Source organism: Danio aesculapii, chromosome 11, assembly GCF_903798145.1.
Source record: "Danio aesculapii chromosome 11, fDanAes4.1, whole genome shotgun sequence".
Taxonomy (NCBI): domain Eukaryota; kingdom Metazoa; phylum Chordata; class Actinopteri; order Cypriniformes; family Danionidae; genus Danio; species Danio aesculapii.
In genome coordinates this window covers 35,864,663-35,883,520 of record NC_079445.1, presented here as the reverse complement: position 1 = coordinate 35,883,520, position 18,858 = coordinate 35,864,663, and the positions used below count along the sequence as shown (strand labels likewise).

At 36.1% G+C, this 18,858-nt stretch overlaps 2 protein-coding genes across 2 annotated transcripts in view; both read left to right on the top strand.

Annotated features, from left to right (window-relative positions):
• sema3fb (sema domain, immunoglobulin domain (Ig), short basic domain, secreted, (semaphorin) 3Fb) overlaps window positions 1-18,858 on the top strand; it is a 140,473-nt gene that overhangs the window by 33,896 nt on the left and 87,719 nt on the right. The gene's annotated exons all lie outside the window — the stretch shown is intronic.
• LOC130236965 (zinc finger BED domain-containing protein 4-like) lies at window positions 12,803-16,323 on the top strand. Its single transcript, XM_056467728.1, has 3 exons — window positions 12,803-13,408; window positions 13,755-14,428; window positions 14,583-16,323. Exons 1-3 carry the CDS (start codon window positions 13,217-13,219, stop codon window positions 15,667-15,669), a joined length of 1,953 nt encoding a protein of 650 aa, XP_056323703.1. The 5' UTR covers window positions 12,803-13,216; the 3' UTR covers window positions 15,670-16,323.

Below are 18,858 nucleotides of genomic sequence, written 5' to 3'. Positions count from 1 at the left end.
ATATTCATTATTCATTTATTACAATATTATAAATTGTGCATCCCTACTTGTTATTGCATAAATACTCTTCTGCATGAAAGCGTTCATTCTTAGCACAATAATATTTGGTCATTGATTTAATAAATGGTCAATTTCATGTTGTCTTTTATAAAAGCTGGTAAATTGTTGTGAATTGGTTATATATTATATGTACAGTGGGCTAAAGGAAAACACACTTTAGAGATGTTCAGCCAAAAGACTCTTTACGATCCATAAGCCTGAGCTTGCTGTGAATCCATAGAGGATTGAATTACCACTTAATCCCTTTAATGAAATGCTTTGTGCTGTAATCTGCTGAACAAGATGCTGGAGACTGATACCATTTCCCTCTCTTAAATGTACCACCCGGATTGTATTTGGTCATGAATGTTGGAAAATAATTGCCTTTTAAGCATATCAGTAGAGGATAAACTAGCCAGACCGTAATGTGTCAATTGTTAAATAAAAAAAGTCAGTATTTTTTAGTAAGTGTAGTTTTTTTTTTTTTTTTTTGCTTTCATTCTTGCCATAATAAAAACATATATTTGTCGAGCAACGTGTGTTCTGTTGTCACTAATATTTTAATTAACTTTAATAGGTGGAAGTGTCAGAGATATGAACAAAAGTTAGTGATGCATCAAATTTTGATAAAAAAAATCTTAAATGGTTATAAAAATAAGTAAATACTTAAAAAATCCTGAGCGATATTAATGATATCAGGTAGTTCTGGAAACTTTCTACTTCTCTGTTTATCTGTCTGATTTTACGGTCAGTTTCTTTTTTTAAACGGCCCCCCTGTTGTTTTAAAGAATATCACAACGGCGAATGCTGCAGGTATAAAAGCCTCTTTTGTTTCGTTAGGTGCATGCGCAGTCAGCGGAGGTCAGCGATGGTCAGGCTTTACCCTCTTTTCCTAGCTAAATATTAGGGGACTTCTCAAGACCTTCCTGGCCCCAGGCTCGAGGATCCTTTGAGATCAGAACTTTCTCCTGGGACAGCATGCCATACACACATTTATGTTTTACCTTATCAAGCATCAGCTAAGTGTAAACTCCTGAAACCAAAAAAAGAAACGCTGCAGCAAGGAGACATGTGTTTATGGGCACACCTTGTGGACATTAGTTATCTTTTGTTTTTATATATTTTGATTTAGTTTTGGTCCTTGTTTTGTTCTTATTATTAATTTCTGTGTTGCATTCTAATTTCTGTCAAATTTCTGTCTGCCTTCAAACAAACTCTGGTAAAAGCCATCTTTCTAGGGGTGTTTGTTTGTATGGTGCACAGTTTACAGATGTGGAAAAAAAATAAATTTTTGTCAAGGCTGTTTAATGGGGTCTTAAAACATTTAGGCTGCATTTACACTGCATAATTCAAGTGATTTAGTTTTTATCTCCCATGTGGCACAGATTGGAAATGGCTCATGTACGTGTAAGCAGGAAAAAAACACATGGATTCCGATTTACTCAAATCAGATTCAAGCCTTGTTCATATGTGGAAATTTATCCGATATGAATCCGATCTGTGTCCTCATATTTGCAGTGTAAGCAGGTTTTCACCTGTCATTGCGAGTTGCGCATCATTAAAAAACAAAAGCGAATGACGACAACTCTGACGCTTTCATTTCGGAACAGAGTTCAGCAGAGTCCCAAACCTTTAATCTCATTCACGAGGACTAAAAAAGCATTTATATTGTCATATAGCACAAGTATTTAGACATATTAATAACGTAACCAATATAAAATATTATAAAACTGACATACGTCATGTGCATAAATCACACCACATTACATTAAGATGCCTACTGTTTTAAAAATGCCTAGATTAAAAGAAGATGGCCAAATGAGAACTTTTCTGTCATAAACTATAGTAAAACAACTTGTTATATATATATATATATATATATATATATATATATATATATATATATATATATATATATATGTATATATATATATATATATATATATATATATATATATATATATATATATATAATCAGCTGTCAGTCAGCGCCTGCTGGTTTTTTTTTGTTTGTTTTTGTTTCTCCTGGTCATTGCGCCATTGCCATGTGCTGTGTAAATGCAAACAATTGGATACGAGTCACTTTTAAAAGATGATGTAAACAGGTCAGCAAAAATATCGAATAGTCACAAAATCGGAATTGACCATCAAGATCTGCAGTGTAAATGCAGTCTTAGTCCAAGTTTTCTTAACACCACTGACAGGTTACATTCAACTATATTTTTTGGTCTGAAATTGTATTTGTTTGAATTTAAAAAATGCAAAGAGATTACACACAGATGATCTCAGTTTTCTGCTCATTAATTTCTCTACTCTTTTAGAAAACCAAACACCTCCTTCTCTTACTTTCTGCTTGTTCCATTGAGGAACAGATTTGCCCGAGGAGGTAGATTAATGTCTTGCTGTGGGAATTTTCAGGCATGCTTGGTTTTTGACTCGTCTTGCTTAATTGCTAAAGCAATTAAAATGTTTTCTGCTGAACATCATGGGGTGGCACCTCGGCTGTCTCTCTTTTTCACTTCGTTTTAGCGCTGGCTGTTATCTCTGGATAAGATGTCGAAGAAAAAGTCTAGCGAAACACAACAAACAAGCTGAAAAAAAGCATCATTGGCTCTTTCCCAAATCAGATTAACATATTACCCAGAGCAAGAGAGCTTTCCAACTTTGAGCTCTGCTATCTTCACTTGAGGATGTAGCTTAAAAAATAAGAATGATTACAGGTAGATTTGCTGATATTGCAAGATAAAATGACTTGGGAGGTTTGAGGTTTTGCAGACAGAAATTTACTCCACAAGCTGCAAATTTAAGTCAAATCTGGTTAGTTTTCAGGTGAAATAGTTGGCTGTTATCAGAAATGCATTCAAATTTGGTCAGTTTGACAGTAATCAGAGAGATTAGCTCAACGTGGCCTCTCAATATTACGGTTGTGATGGAAATGTATGAGCTTTTATGAGGCTTTCTCTGTTTTGTTGTAAAACCGAAGCCAACAATAACAAGCCGTATTAATGGCTAACTCACTGACGCTAGGTATTTGTTCGCTTTGGCACTGTGTGGGAATTTCATTAATCTCATTGGCTGGACAAGGGGACATTCTCAATGGAGCCGGTTACGCTCATTTTATGCTTAATTCGCAAAAACTTGGAGCCCACAAAGGAGTGTGAGAAAAAGGGAGGTTCGTCTTCGCTTGATCTTACTGAACCGTGACCAGAGACCCAGATAGAGAGATCTTTGCCTCCGAGATTTAGGAACAACGCTCATTTTCCCCTCCAGTGGAACTCAATGGGCTTTGGAGATTCTTAGGTACCTTTATAGTTCACTTTTAATTATGAAAACATTTTTTTTAATCGCATAATGATTTGTTGACGATGGTTTCCTTTTGACGAGATTAAGATGATATTGTGAAAGCTTGGTTTTGTCTTTGGATCTCTGTGTACAGAGTGTACCTCTTTTTGTAACTCCTAGATTACACTTATTTTACCAAAATAAAATATGATCATGCCTTGATTTTTTTATTATTTAATTAGGACAGTAAGGTCTGACTTTTCTTATACAAAAGTCTTGTCACTTAACAGAAATAATGTAGTGCTGCAGTGGAAAGAGAATGAATATTGTGTATGACTCCCATAAGCTTGGAGGACTGCATCCATACATCTGTGCAATGACTCAAATAACTTATTAATAAAGTCATCTGTAATGGCATTGAAAGCGTTCTAGCAGGACTCCCAGAGTTCATCAAGATTCTTTGGATTGACCTTCAGTGCCTGCTTCATCTTACCCCAGACATGCTCAATAATTTTCATAACTGGTGACTGGACTGGCCAGTCTTGCAGCACCTTGACCTTCTTTGCTTTCAGGAACTTTGTTGTGGAGGCTGAAGTATAAGAAGGAGCGCTATCCTGCTGAAGAATTTGTCCTGTTGTTTGTAATGTAATGGGCAGCACAAATGTTTTGATACCTCAGGCTGTTGATGTTGTCTTCCACTCTGCAGATCTCTCACACACCCCCTTACTAAATGTAACAAACCCAAACCAAATTTTTTTTTCACCAAACTTGACTGATTTCTGTGAGAATCTTGGGTCCATGCGGGTTCCAACAGGTCTTCTGTAGTATTTGTGATGACTGGGATGCAGTTCAACAGATGATTCAGCAGAAAAATCTTTCTTCTGCCACTTTTCCAAATGATCAACTAGAAGTCAAGTTATTGTTTGTTGCTCTTACAACCGGGATTGATGACAAGACTTTTGTCAGGTAGTTTATATATTGTTTTAAAATGTGTTGGATAGCGGTTTTCCAAAAGATTCTCTATATATACTTAAACATCGGAAAACTCTTAAATGTTAAAAATACTGTAAAAACAAAAGCAGCACTACGATTTATATTAATAGGCCAGGCATATTTTTGTATTATTGATCCGGCATTTTTATAGCCAAATAGTCATTCAAACTCAAACCTAGTTACGTTTATATTCCTTTTTAATTAAGCATTGCACACAATGAGAATGTCATGACTTCAGTTTTTCCTGTACATTTTCTGATTGATGCACTTTAGCTTCCTTTTCAGAATGGACAAAAGGCCAAAATATAGAGGAAAAATATTAGTTTAATACATTTAAGTGCGATACTTGCACAATTTTGGAAAAAAATTATATTGCGATTATTTTATTTTTCTGCGATTAAATATTGCAACATGAAAAACATTTCAAAAGAACATTTGACTAGCTTGATTTGACTGTTTTTTGTGAAGTCTAACAGTATTTAGGTACAGAAATTGAATTGTCACAATGCAAAAAAGGTTTTTCTTTTCCACAAAAATGAGAGAATTCATTGAATAGCATAACATAATTTCAGCCGATAAATCTTCGTGGCCGAAATTTGGTGTGTCTCTAATATCAACACACTTTTAGATTCCTATTCTTGCACATTTCTCCTGTGTGTTGGCTCTTAGATTAATATAAATTTAAGAAATCCATCATTGTTATTGACATGTATTTTAACGCGATTTGATAAAATATTGTTTATCGGCCCAGCCCGAAGTGAAAATTAAGAGTCTTTCTTAAAATAAGCAAAATTATCTGTCAGAGGGGTAAGTGAAATAATATATATATTATGTCTTTGCTTTGAAATGTAGATTTTTTTTTACTAGAAACAGGACAAAAAATTGCATATTTTTACATAAATCATATAAATTCCATAGAAATACGGTGATTTATTACAATTCTATAGCTCTTGGTCAACTTTAATTCAGACTTAACATTGCATATCTTTTGCGTTGTGACTATTATGGATGCACACATTGCGATATCGATGCTGAAATGATATATTGTGCAACCCTACATTTAAGTGATATTTGCCACTCTGAAGCTTTGATTTTGAAGGTCTCATTGAAAACATCCCATATTTCCCTGTTAACTGAGACCTTAACTGAAGAATATGCAAGGGGAAAGACAGCAGTATCTCATGTCTTCATCTTATGGCCGTCTAGCAGCCAGACTGCCAGAGGTGAGAGGTCAACCGTCAGGTCATGGTTTAGGATGTCCTGCCTGCCAGTCAAGCGTGATTGGGTGTTTCATCTGTCCGTCAAATGTAACTGGAATGAGCTCTGACAGGTTGGAGGCTTTGTGAGGGTTGAAATTGCTGGTAGGGGAAAGATGGTAAAGATAAACGAGCTCCTTTTTAGATGAGTGTTAATTTATTGGACTGTCACTCTTCCTCCTCGCTGTTTATCTTTCACCCCAAACGTGTGAGACCTGAGCCTCAGGGGCTGGAGCTTTATGAGTTGGCAGAGATATTTTGGGATCTTTGACAGGCCTGGCTGTGGTTGGATGTCTTTGGAGGCACAAGTCTTAATATAATATAATATAACACAATATTATACAGTACAATACAATACAATATAATTTGCATGTACCCTCTCTTTTTTAATTTATTTTATATATTTAGGCTAAATATTTTAGATGTTTACACAATGAATGGACTTTTAGTGAGGTTTATGGTCCATCAATGCAAATGCTTTGGGCTTCCTGTCTGCAGGGCTGCAGTTCTGACCTACCTTCTCATACAGGATTAATGTCAGTGCTCCTAGATGACAGCAGAGGAAAGAGTTTTGTTCCTTAAGCGCTGGTCTAAACCTCTTGGGAATGTACCAGAGAGATTTAAAGTGTTGTGGGGAAGTGATATAATCAGTGTGCGAATTATACATTGACGTTCGGGGGTCAACTTTTTTGGTAGTAGTTTGGTAATGCGTGCTTTAGTGAATAAAATTTATAAATGTATTTAAATTACATCTCATTTATTAATAAAATGTATACGCTTATAGTGCTTTCAGGGATATTTAGTAAACATTTTAGAGGTTACTGATGGTCAAACTATAGAAATTATGTCTATTTTTTCTTTTTTTTATGCTATATGCAGATAAAAACAAGCATGTTTTGAGAATAATTAAGATATGATTCAGTGCTATAAAACTGCCAGTTTCAGACTGTTGAATCATATTTTTCCTAGCATTGATTGGCATGATTATGCATTCCCAATGGTATGGACCATAATGAGGGGGGGGCATATTTACATAATACATTTTTATATTACACAGTATATTTAAATTATACATTTTTAATTATTAATATAATAAGAAATCAGAGATCAGAGAAAGCTATTTCTTACTATTAAAGGGCTGACCCCCTCCCCATACATCTTGTTTTGATGACCTTCGGGGGGGGGGGGGGGGGGGGGGGTCAATTCCCCCCAAACCTCCCTGCAATTTGCACCCTGGATGTAATGTAGAAATGGACTAAATGTTCTCAACATGTTGCTCACAGATGTGGGAGCTTCTTGTTTATTTAACTATCAAAAATCAATATTATGGAAATTATCATTTACATGCATTTAATTTCTATCTTTTGATTAGAAGTTATATATTTACCTATGTAAAATTCAAAGAGCAAGTGGTGTGAAAAAGGAGCTTTCTTGTATTTTATGCCAGATTCTAACTCTAAAATCTGAATGTGGCAGAAATTAAGATTTATCAGACCAGGCAAGCTTGTGTGAAGTACTCAGTTTCTTATTCTTCTCACACAAGAGTGTTATCAGACTGCACTTCTTCTGCTGCTGTAGCTCATCTGCTTCAAGGTTTGATGTCGTGTGTTCAGAGATGCTCTTCTGCAGGCCTCTGTTGTAACAAGTGTTTATTTAAGTTTCTGTTGCTTTTCTTTCAACCTGAACTAGTCTGATCATTCCCCTTGACATCAATAAAACATTTCCCCCCCAGAACTGCTGCTCACTATCCATCTTCTCTGTTTTAATTTTTTTTTCTTTGTAAACACTAGTGATGGTTCTACATGAAAACAGCTTTTCAAAGCCACATTCACAGTCACTTAAATCAATTATGTCTTCCCTATTCTGATGCTTGGTTTGAACTTCACCATGTCTACATACCTAAATATGTTGCTATGTGATGTTTAAAGGGATAGTGAGTAGTAAATAAGTAAGTAATGTGTGTTTATATATGTATGGCCATTCACCTAAAGCGCTTTACAATCATGAGTGGAGTCTCCTCACTCTACCACCAGTGTGCAGCATCCACTTGGATGATCCACTGGCAGCCACAGGACAACGGTGCCAGTGCGCTCTCCACACACCAGCTATAGAGGGAGTGGACAGACAGTGAGGCCATGATCGGTAAGGGTCGATTGAGGGTATTTGGCAAGGATACTGGGGTTACACCTCTACTCTTTACGAGAAGTGGCATGGGATTTTTAATGACCACAGAGAGTCAGGACCTCGTTTTAAGGCCTCATCCGAAAAACGGCACTCACTGAGAGTATAGTGACTCCTTCACTTTATTGGGGCATTAGGACTCCCACAGACCACAGGTTGAGAGCCCCCTGCTTGCCTCACTAACACCACTTCCAACAACAATCTAGTTTTTCCAACGTGGTTTCCCGTCCAGGTACTGACCAGGCTCAGCCCTGCTTGGCTTCAGTGAGTAACTGGTCTTGGGCTGCAGGGTGATATGGCTGTGGCCATAGTTTACCCAAAACTGGAAGTGCTGTCATCATTTACTTTACCTTTACTTCCTACAAACCTGTTTGAGATTCTTTTTTTTTGTTGACACAAAATAAGTTATTTTTACAATCTGTAATCATTGACTTCCTTAGTGTTTATTTGGAAGTTAATAGTTTGAGGTTTGTAACATTTTTCAAACTAACTTCTTTTGTGACCATTAAAAAAGTGAAACCTAAAAAGGTTTGGAACCAGTGATGGTGAGTAAATCTTCACTTTTTAATGAGCGTAAATGAGCAGTTGATTAGAGAGATGTCTCAACATTGTCAAGAAACATTTCTGTTTATATCCTCAGATCTCTACTTCTGGATAATCATTCCTAAATTATTCACCATCTTTAAAAATGAATGCTGCATTTTGAGTTTGTACGGTTGGCTTCCATTTCCTTTTGTTCCTGTAGCGAGTCGAGGGAACTGTATCTTTTCATGCGGACACAATCTCCTCCTACATGTTTCTTTCTGTCCTCTTTTTCATAACTACCATTGTACTCCCAGTGCACCTTGGGTAATAGATTACATCTGCATGAAGCCTCCTGTCTGTGCCTGCACTTTAAGAAAGGTGGTGTTGACTTATTCTTTTGTTATTAATTGGAAGTGCGAGGTCAACCCAAGGCTACTTTTAATGGCTGATATGGAGAATTGATGGAAGGGATTGGGATGATAAAAGGCTGGGAGGGAAGGGTTTACACCACTGCTCGGCACTGGGAAGTTATGAGGCCTGGTTAATCCGGACAGACCTCTGATGATGGATGAGCCTTTCTCTCTTCCCAGAGTTCCTCTCCTGAGAACAGGCCTATAAGTGCACTTCTGTGGGAGGAATTGGGCTTGTTAGGGATCCAAGTCTCAGTGGAGTGCGAGAAACGTATTGGGTATCTGGAAGTTTGTTCTGCACTTCTGGTTTCTTTTTTAGGACATTTTATTCATTTATTTGAACGTGGTGAAATATGATCTATAGCTTTTGTGAGGTTGCCCTTCCACAACTATAGTTCAACTTGATGAGAAGGCAGAAAAACAAGTTCATATTATGGCACTTTTTTTTGCTGTTCAAATGCAATGTAGGATTTCTAGTGAATCTAGAGCGTGCACCCATCAAAACTTTCCTGGGAATACACAAGATGGTAAACTAAACAAGACAATAGAGGATTATATATAAAAAGAGTTATATTGCTTTCATTGATTATAGAAATGCTACCTTGGAAATTACATTTGTGTGCTTTATGTATTTGAACATTTCTCTATTTCTGGTTCTAAGCCAAGGGTCTCAAACTGCCGGCCCACTACTGACGCCAAAAATATAACGAGATTCGGCCACCCCAAAACATACATTTTTTGAATCACTGTCATTATTGTGCAGTCCCATATAGCCACTTGTGGTTTTGACCCGCCACCTAGTCGACATTTAAAGTACTGTATTCGGATTAGTTTTACTTTCATTTTCTCTCAGTGTGCGGTCGAAAGTGACACACATGAGTTTCAATTCTGTGGCTGATTTAGATGTTAAAATATATGTCCATAAGTGCTTAATTTTCACTAAAGCTCTATATTTGTAAATATTCAAGGGTCATTTATTATCAGTTTTCTACCACTTGTATTACCACTTACACGTTATGCTGGTAGTGTAACGAATATCATAATTTTGCTAATATTCAATTCAAATGGTCTTATTTATTAGATTTTACTCATATGATTATTAAGGTTTGCATTAAAACTATGATTAGTAAAACTACATTAGTAAAACTGTACTGCTGGTTGAATTGAACTTGTTAAAGTAAATATGAATATGTATATAATTTTCCACTCTTTGTTGTAGTTTTACAAAAAAAAAGAATGATATTGCAAAGAACAATTGCCAGTAAAGTCAATAAAGTTACCCAAACTGCTTTCTGCTGTTTTTACACTATTGTGCAATACGGTTGGGACAGAATAATAATTATTATACCTATTATTTGTAGTATTTTAATAGCAATTTAAACTACCTCTTCAATATGTACAACAAGAAACAAAAAGCTTGTTGGAATGACTGAATGCTGGGCCATACACACAACAACCACAGATATTTCAGCAGCTGATGTGTGACATGATAAACGTGCCTTTTTGCAACATCATTGGTGACATGTACAGTAATGCTTTCAATATAAACATCATGTCTGTTGTCCTAAGATGCATCAATTACGTCTGGCTTCCACTTTTTTCTTGTGCTTGAATGTTAAAACGGCCCTCCTATGAATTGTCAGTCACTGAAATGGCCCCCTTCCAATTTGAGTTTGAGACCCCTATTCCAAGCTCATTTTTCTAAACGGCAATGTATTTTCTTGTTGATATTAAAATATGATCCTCAACAGATAATAGCAATTCACTCATGCATACTGGAATGAGAAAATCAAAAGAAGTACTTTTTGCTTTGCATTTCTCTTTAGAAAATGTATAGCAAATGCCAAACCCTCTGACATATGAGGCAGCTTATGTGAGAGTCTCATATAACATCTATAAACTCATTTAGTCAGAATGAAAGCATCGTAATTCATAGAAATCCTCTCATTAGTCTGGTTTTGTTTGGCAAATTGCAGTGTTTGCAGCACTGTGTATTCTGGTTATCTGGAGCTAAAGTTAACAATAGAGTCTGTTTATCACCAATAGACAAGACCATGATGTTGACGTTTGTGTTTGCCATCATAGATTGAGGTTTGAAAGCCTGTGACCTACTGGACATTCGAAAGCATTGCTGTGATAACCTTATGACCCACTCCTGCTGGAAGCTAATCGGGATGCTCTATTTACCTAAAACAAGAGAGACCCTTGAAAGGATTGATCTAAAACATTGTATGTTAGACGTCTTTCGTTCCCACAGCATTAACCTTGTTCAGCCAGATTAACCAGAAAGACTGTGGTGAACTAGCATTTTTGGCAATGGTCCAACCACTAGATAAGCATGCTGGTTTATGCTGGTATTGTTTCTGATTAGAAAATGTGCTGCATTGTGACAATTTTCAAAGAAGATAACTCAGGGTGTGCGATATTAAAAAAATGATGATATCTCAAGATTCTTTTGCATGTTTTTGATTGCGGACATGAAATTATTTTGCAGCGTGTGTTATAGTACTGCCGTTTTCATTGGTTTTGTCCTGTCAAGGATAAATACAACACTGAACTGCCAGTAGGTGGTCTCGAGTGACTGTCTCAATTAGCGAGTCATTGAATCATCCAAATAATTCATTTCAAATCAGATGATTCATTTAAAAAGGGATTATCCCTATGCCCTTACCCTAAGGAGGGGTGATGTCTTTAAAATTATTAGAGCATAGGGTTGGAGCCCTTCCAAATGTAATGCGGTGTGTGACTCCAAGCAACTTCCCTGTGCAAAGGTTCATGTTGGCCTAAAGTGTCCATCAGTTGTACCTAAAAAATAATTAATTGTGAAACCCCTTTCAAAGTGGCCAGTCTTGAGCACTTTGGTTTAGAGCACTCAATACACATTTCTGAGTTTGATTATATTCCATTCACAATTCACAATACGTGAATGAAATGGTCACTAAATCACTGACTCAATTGATTTGTTAAAAAATGTATTCATTAAATAAATTATTTTATTCCATTCTGTTTCACTGACTTACATTTAATTTTGTTCCGTTTCATTCTGTTTTGTTTTGTTCCATTTTATGCCATTCCATTTCATGCCATTTTGTTTTGTTTTGTTTCATTCTGTTCTGTTCCATTTTGTTCCATTTCATTCTTTCCATATTGTTCCATTTTGTTTTATTTCATTCCATTCTATTTTATTCCGTTTATTAATTTTTGTTTTGTTCCATTTCATGCCATTCTGTTTCATTCCATTTTGTTTTGTTCATTTCATATGGTTCCATTTCATTCCGTTGTATTTCGTTTTGATTTGTTCCATTTCATGCAGTTCCATTTCTTTCTGTTCTGTTTCATTCAGTTTCATTTTAATCCGTTCCGTTTCATTCCGTTTTTTTCCGTTTCATGCCATTCCATTTCTTTCTGTTCTGTTCCATTCTGTTTAATTTTATTCTATTCTGTGTTGTTTTGTTCTGTTGATTCCATTTAGTTCTGTTTCATTTAGTTTTTTGTTCCATTTCATGCCATTTCATTTCAATTCGTTTTGTTCCGTTTCATGCCATTCCATTTCGTGCCGTTTAAGTTCATTTTGCTCTGTTCCATTTCGTTTAGTTTTTCCATTTCATGCCATTCCATTTCATTCCGTTCAGTTTCACGTCATAGAAATCCTCTTTATTTATTTATTTATTTATTTATTTATTTATTTATTTATTTTATGGATAAAACACTGCAGAGTTGCTTTAAGATGCACAGATGTTCTCCTCTGGCTTCATTTAGAACAATTTCCACTGGCAAAACAGACCATATTGTGTCTAAACTTTAACTACTCAATATTAACTTCTTATTTGTGATGATTTTCTTATGATATAATTTAAATAGATCTAAAATATTCTACACAGAGATAGTTTTTGCCTTTCGTAACTTGCATTATAGTGTCATCCCATGTTCACTAAAATTAAATTGCTTCAAAAGTATTTTTAACATTTTTTTACCCCTTAAAATAGAACAGAAACAGTGGATCAATATTAATTCAGAGTATCTGTGCAAAAACTCAAGCAAACAGTTGAAGCTTTGGGGAATCGTATCAATAAATAAACATCAAGGACGTGTTTCTTGCAGTGTTAATTTCGTTGACGAAGACTATGACGAAAAATATTCGTCAACGAACATTTTTTACAGACGAAAACTAAATAAAAACTAAATAAAAAGTCAGATACGATGACGAAGACGATGACGAAATTTAACTGACACTTTAGTCAACGAATAAAAACGAGAGGAAAATGTTGGGGCGGGACGAATGGAGAAGAGATCCAATAAGAACTACCCTTTTGTGGGGAAATCCAATCAGAGCGAATCTTTTGAGGGCAGGTTGATCTTGGCAAAGCCATTTTCAAAACAAAAGCCGCGGTTTTCAAGTTATGACGACGTTTGTTATACATTATATTTAGTTACACATTATACTTGGTTACAAAGCTTTGGTAATTTAAGTTGACTTTTTTTCGTTAGCAACACGCTAAAGTTGTTCACTCGGTCCGAGGGCAGCGTCTCATGAACAGACAGACAGAAATGTCAGAGCTTGGTCTAGGACGAAAACGAAGAATTGACATCTGGTCAAACTTCACATATGACAACAAGGACAACAAGAGCGTCTGTAAACCATGTGGAGTAAAAATCGCTGGGAAAAACACCACCAACTTGAAGCGACATTTACAGACGGCTCATCCAGAAATACACACCAAGGTAAGCATAAACGCTAACGTTAAGGTTATTCTATAAGATAAACCACCGTGATTCTGCTAAACTTAGAATAAAATTGAAGCCAAATGAAATTAATTTGGAATAGTATTGATTAAACGAATTGTCACGCTGAATTAATTAATATAAATATGTGTACTAATATAATAGATGTTGTGGTGTTATATATGACTCGACAAAACGTGTGTGTGTGTGTGTGTGTGTGTGTGTGTGTGTGTGTGTGTGTGTGTGTGTGTGTGTGTGTGTGTGTGTGTGTGTGTGTGTGTGTGTGTGTTATGGCAAGAAAGAAGAAAATATCACAACTTTGTATATCATTTATATATCCTCATAGATACAGAAGATGTCTGATGACCATGGGCCAGGTGGAAATAAAGCTAGTGATGCTACTAGTCCAACACAGCAGCAGGCCATCTCAGATTTCCTAAGGTCTTCAAAGTACAAGACTGAATCAAAGGAACAACAGACCAAGGAGCAGGCCATAGCTAGATGGATTGGACGGACAGGTTTACCACTCACAACAATTGAGGATGAGGACTTTGTGCTAATGATGGGGATGGTAGATGGGAGACTAACAGTTCCAAAGAAAACTAAAATTAGCAATTTAATTGAAACACAGTATGAACATGAAAGACAGAAGTTCAGAGAGAGTCTGGCTACTGCCCGGAAAGTATCCATTGGCCTTGACTTGTGGACAAAAAAAGGATTGACAGCCTCATTCCTTGCTATAAGTGCATGCTACTTTTGTGTTGAAAAAAGTAAGCCTGAACACATATTGTTGGCCCTTCAACAAGTAGGTCACCCACACACTGCACAGGCTATTAAGGCATGTGTGGACAAATGCATGCAAGAGTGGACCATACCAAAGGAGAAGATCCTGACGGTAATAACGGACAATGGGAGTAACATGGTGGCAGCCTTTAAAAACACCACAGCAGAAGAAACCAGCTCTGAGGACGACTCCCCTGGGTCCACGATCGAAAGTGACTCTGAAATCGATGACCAGCGGTAAGCCATATTTACTTTTTTCCTTTTTCTAAGAGTCAATCATCACATAAATTATTACTCCCTGCCACACACTAGATATATACAGTATACACATATGCACACCAGCCACTTTATTAGGTTTAGACTTATTTGATTCTTTTTTTTTTATTGTTAGGTATCGTCATGTCGACATGGAATTGGACCGGACACCATGTGTTGTGCATACCATACAACTGGTGGTCCACATGTTGCAGAAAGAAACAACTGTCAAAAGAGTTCTCGATAAAGCTAGGTCTGTGGTGAAGCTCTTTCGCAAGTCCTCAGTTGCAACACAGAAGTTATTGGACCAATGTGGTGTTATTGTTGTAAATGACTGCCCCACACGCTGGTCAAGCTCATTTAACATGATTACACGACTCCTTAAAGTCAAAGATGCAGTCTGTCAAATCTCAAATGACATGGGATGGGACAGTTTGCTTACTAGTGAGTGGCAAAAGCTTTCCTCATTGCATGACCTATTGCTGCCTTTTGCAGAACACACTAAAACTCTTCAGAGTGACACCACATCTATGTCTCTAGTGGTTCCTGCCCTCTTTGATCTGCTGACCCACCTAACTGACTTTGCAGTGAACACTCGGTACAGAGACCTCGCTACTCTTGCAGACAAGATGAGATCAAATCTGAACCAGCGTTTTGCTTGCATCTTGGATACAACTGATGAAAAGTTTTCACCACTTGCAGCAGCTGCCTGCTTTGTTAACCCAACTGTCTGTGAAATCATTGTTAATGTTGATGTGGCTAATGGAAATATCCAGGAACTGCTAAAGCAGGCAGAAGACTATGTAGTCAAATGCACAAAACAGGAGGGCCAGTCTGAAAATGATGAAGAGGAGGTTATTGAGGAACCAGAAGCAGCGCCATCCTCAAAGCAGCCGGTGTTTAGGTTTCTCTCAAAATGCCGCACCACAAGGCCTAAACAGAAAACCTTCACAAGCAGCATCAGGCAGCAGATCATCAAGTACAAGGAAGAACTCTCCCATCCCATCACTGAGGACACAGGAACAGACTTCTGGCTGGGAAAGTGTGACAGTGTTTACCACAGTTTAAAACCTTTTGCATTAGACTTGTTAGCTATGCCCGCTTCTCAAGCTTTTGCAGAGAGGGTATTTAGCATCACAGGTGACCTCACAAGAGGACGGCGCAACAGAGGAAGGGTCACATTGGAGCGAAGTGCTTTCCTTAAGATGAACAGAAACAAATAGAAATATTGTATTCACTACTGCAACATTTCCTGTAGTAGTATACAATTTACACAGGACAGTAACCGCTAATGAAGAAAATGATGCTAATGATGCTTTTTTTGTTTTTTGTTTAATGTGATTTACCTGCTTAGAGAGCAGAGAGTAGTTTTTATTTACTTGAACTTTAAGGACTATTTCTTTGGCATTGTGTGGCATTGCAGCCAATACATCTTTTGTTCTACATTTAAGAATTGCACTAATTTGTTCTGTTCAAAATCTTGTTGATTTTACAGAGTAGCAAGGCATTGTGTCTTAGAAGTTATTTAACTTCTCTTGAGGTACATAACCATTTACAGTAGTGATTTTTATTTTTTGTATTTAGATACCTTGTGCAGTGGCATTACAACCAGCTATTTTAATTTTTGAGAATTGCACTTTATATTTCTTTATGCTTTTGATTTTGCAATAACTGTAGAAGACAGTAAGTTCATTGGTTTTCTATTTCAATAATGCTGTACTTTATCTTGAAAGAATGTCATATGCGTTTCATATAATTCAGGGACAATGCATATCTTTTTCAGGGAGCATGTATATTGTTCAGGGAGAGCAGGTCTTATGGTTATTTTTTGTGAAAAAGACTCATGTTTTTGACATGTAATAAAATGTTTTTTATTACAACAATTAGATATGTGCCTGTATTCTATATATGCTTCCATATATTGAATTATACTTACAATTGCGTGAATTATAGAGAAAAATCTGCTAATATTTGGTCTACTAAAACTAGACTAAGACTAAACGACTTAAGACTAAACTAAGACTAAAACTCTTATGATATTTAGTCAACTAAACTAGACTAAGACTAAAAGATTTCAGATGACTAAAATAGGACTAAAACTAAATGGTGTATTATTCCAAAGACTAAGACTAAGACTAAATCAGAATTTGCTGTCAAAATTAACACTGGTTTCTTGCACATCATTGATCAAATCCTCTGTTAGGAACCTGAAATGACTCTCCAACCACCCATCTAGATTTAAAACAACAGCGAAGTGAAATCGCAGTGCTCATAATGACTTTCTGCAAATGCATTTTGGCCATTATTTAAACCGAGACAAATGAGCCTTTATGTTCTTGTGAATAAATCACCATGAATCCAACACTTCGTAGTGCAGCTGCTAACGGACATTCAGTTCTCTCAGCACCTTTAAAATATTGTTTTATTTAAGTTTATGAACATTATATCGCTCATTACTCACTACACAGTGTACATTATGAAGCAAAGGTAAGCAGAAGAGCATTTCTTCCTAAGGCCGGACCCTACTGCAACACATCATTTCTTATACGCAGAAGTATTTGTTCAACATCGTGTCTTAAAGTTGGCAAGGCCCGGGCTGTAAATCATCTCGCAGTCACCTTCAGTGCCAGGTCTGATTGCACGGTTACCTCATTCGCCTCCAGTACTGTAAACTATTCATAGGCCTGACTTTTTCCATACCTGTAATTTGAATGCTTCTCTTTGGTCGTTCTCTGCTCTGCCTCAAAATGAGCGTTTAATGCAGACTCGCTGATTATAATTGGATTTTTGCAGTTGGAAGAGATTCAGCCGTCTTTTCCCCCCATCAGTGAGAGCGACAATCATTTGAAACACTTTCTGTTTTAAAACCTTGAAGTCGGTCATTTTCATGCATTTCTTCTCGGAAATCTCCGTCTCTGCTGATTTTAGCTTTAAATGGGACGGTTCACCCCAATTCTGTCATCGTTTACACACCCTCTGCTTGTTTCAATCCTGTTTGAGTTCCTTAAACACAAAATACTATATTTAATAATGTATAAATGATATAATAAAAGAATAAATAAAGCAAGAAAGTCACTATTGTTTTATTTATTTTATGCATTTATAGGTTAGGCAGTAGATTTTAATCACACAGTTGGACATGGAAAAGAATAGCTGATCAATAAAGTTCAGAGATTAGATCAAACTTTTCTAAAGATTAAATAAGTTGTTCACTGTATTTGTTGCCTTTTGTTTTTGCAATCATTCCGAAGAAGTAGAAAAAACATCATATTTATCAGCATATATATGGCTGTTGGCCTCCAAATCTAAAGAGTCATGAGTTATTGGTATCAGTAAAATTATCTGTCTTTCTCTGCCGATTTACAATTGCCGATTTAGGAGTCAGTAAATGGAACGTTCATGCCAATTCTGTCATCGTTTACATGACCTCTGCTTGTTTCAGTCCTGTTTGAGTTCCTTTTTTCTGAGGACCACAAATGACATATTTAATAATATATAAATGATATAATAATATTAATAAATAAATAAAATTATATTATAAATAATACATGTATAAAATAAATAAAATAATATCTTGATGTGTTGTTTTTTTGTTTTACATTTTGGTTAATGTTCAGTGACTTTCTTGCTTTGTGTTTTTAGGTCAGGCAGTAGATTCTAATTACATAGAAGAAAGTTGGACATAGAAAAGAATAGATGAATAATAAAGTTCAGAGATTAGATCAAACTTTTTTGAAGATTAAATCAGTTGTTCACTGTATGTGTTGCCTTTTTGTTTTTGCAATTATACAGAAAAAGAAGAAAAAACATTATATTTATCGGCAAATATATGGCTGTCGGCCTCCAAATATAAAGAGTCAAGAGTAGGCCCACTCGGAATCTGTGCATGCAGAATAAATATATTTATTCAGTTTTTAAATTAATTAATTAATTTTAAATTAATTTCAGTAATATTGTTGACTAATATGAAAATGTTACATGGGACGGTTCACTGCAATTCTGTCATCATTTACACACCTTCTATTTGTTTTAATCCTATTTGATTTACTTTTTTAACACAAAATAATATATTTGATGATATAATAATAATATTAATTAATAAATAATATTGCTTCACAGCAAGAAGGTTGCTGGTTTGAGCCTCGGCTGGGTCAGTTGACATTTCTGTTTTTTTTTTTGTTTTTTTTTTGATATTTTAATGAGTTTGCATGTTCTTCCCGTGTTTGCGTGGGTTTGTTCCGGGTGCTCCGGTTTCCCCCACAGTCCAAACACATGCGCTATAGGTGAATTGGGTAAGCTAAATTATCCATAGTGTATGTGTGTGAATGAGAGTGTATGGGTGTTTCCAAGTACTGGGTTGCAGCTGGAAGGGCATCTGCTGTGTAAAACATGCTGGATAAGTTGGCGGTTTC

What these genes read in the sequence shown, in the direction of transcription:
- LOC130236965 (XM_056467728.1), top strand. Translation starts at nt 13,217, where the DNA reads ATGAACAGACAGACAGAAATGTCAGAGCTTGGTCTAGGACGAAAACGA. An exon ending in ATCCAGAAATACACACCAAG is followed by an intron (nt 13,409 to 13,754) that starts GTAAGCATAAAC and finishes ATATCCTCATAG; the next exon opens with ATACAGAAGATGTCTGATGA. An exon ending in TCTGAAATCGATGACCAGCG is followed by an intron (nt 14,429 to 14,582) that starts GTAAGCCATATT and finishes TTTTATTGTTAG; the next exon opens with GTATCGTCATGTCGACATGG.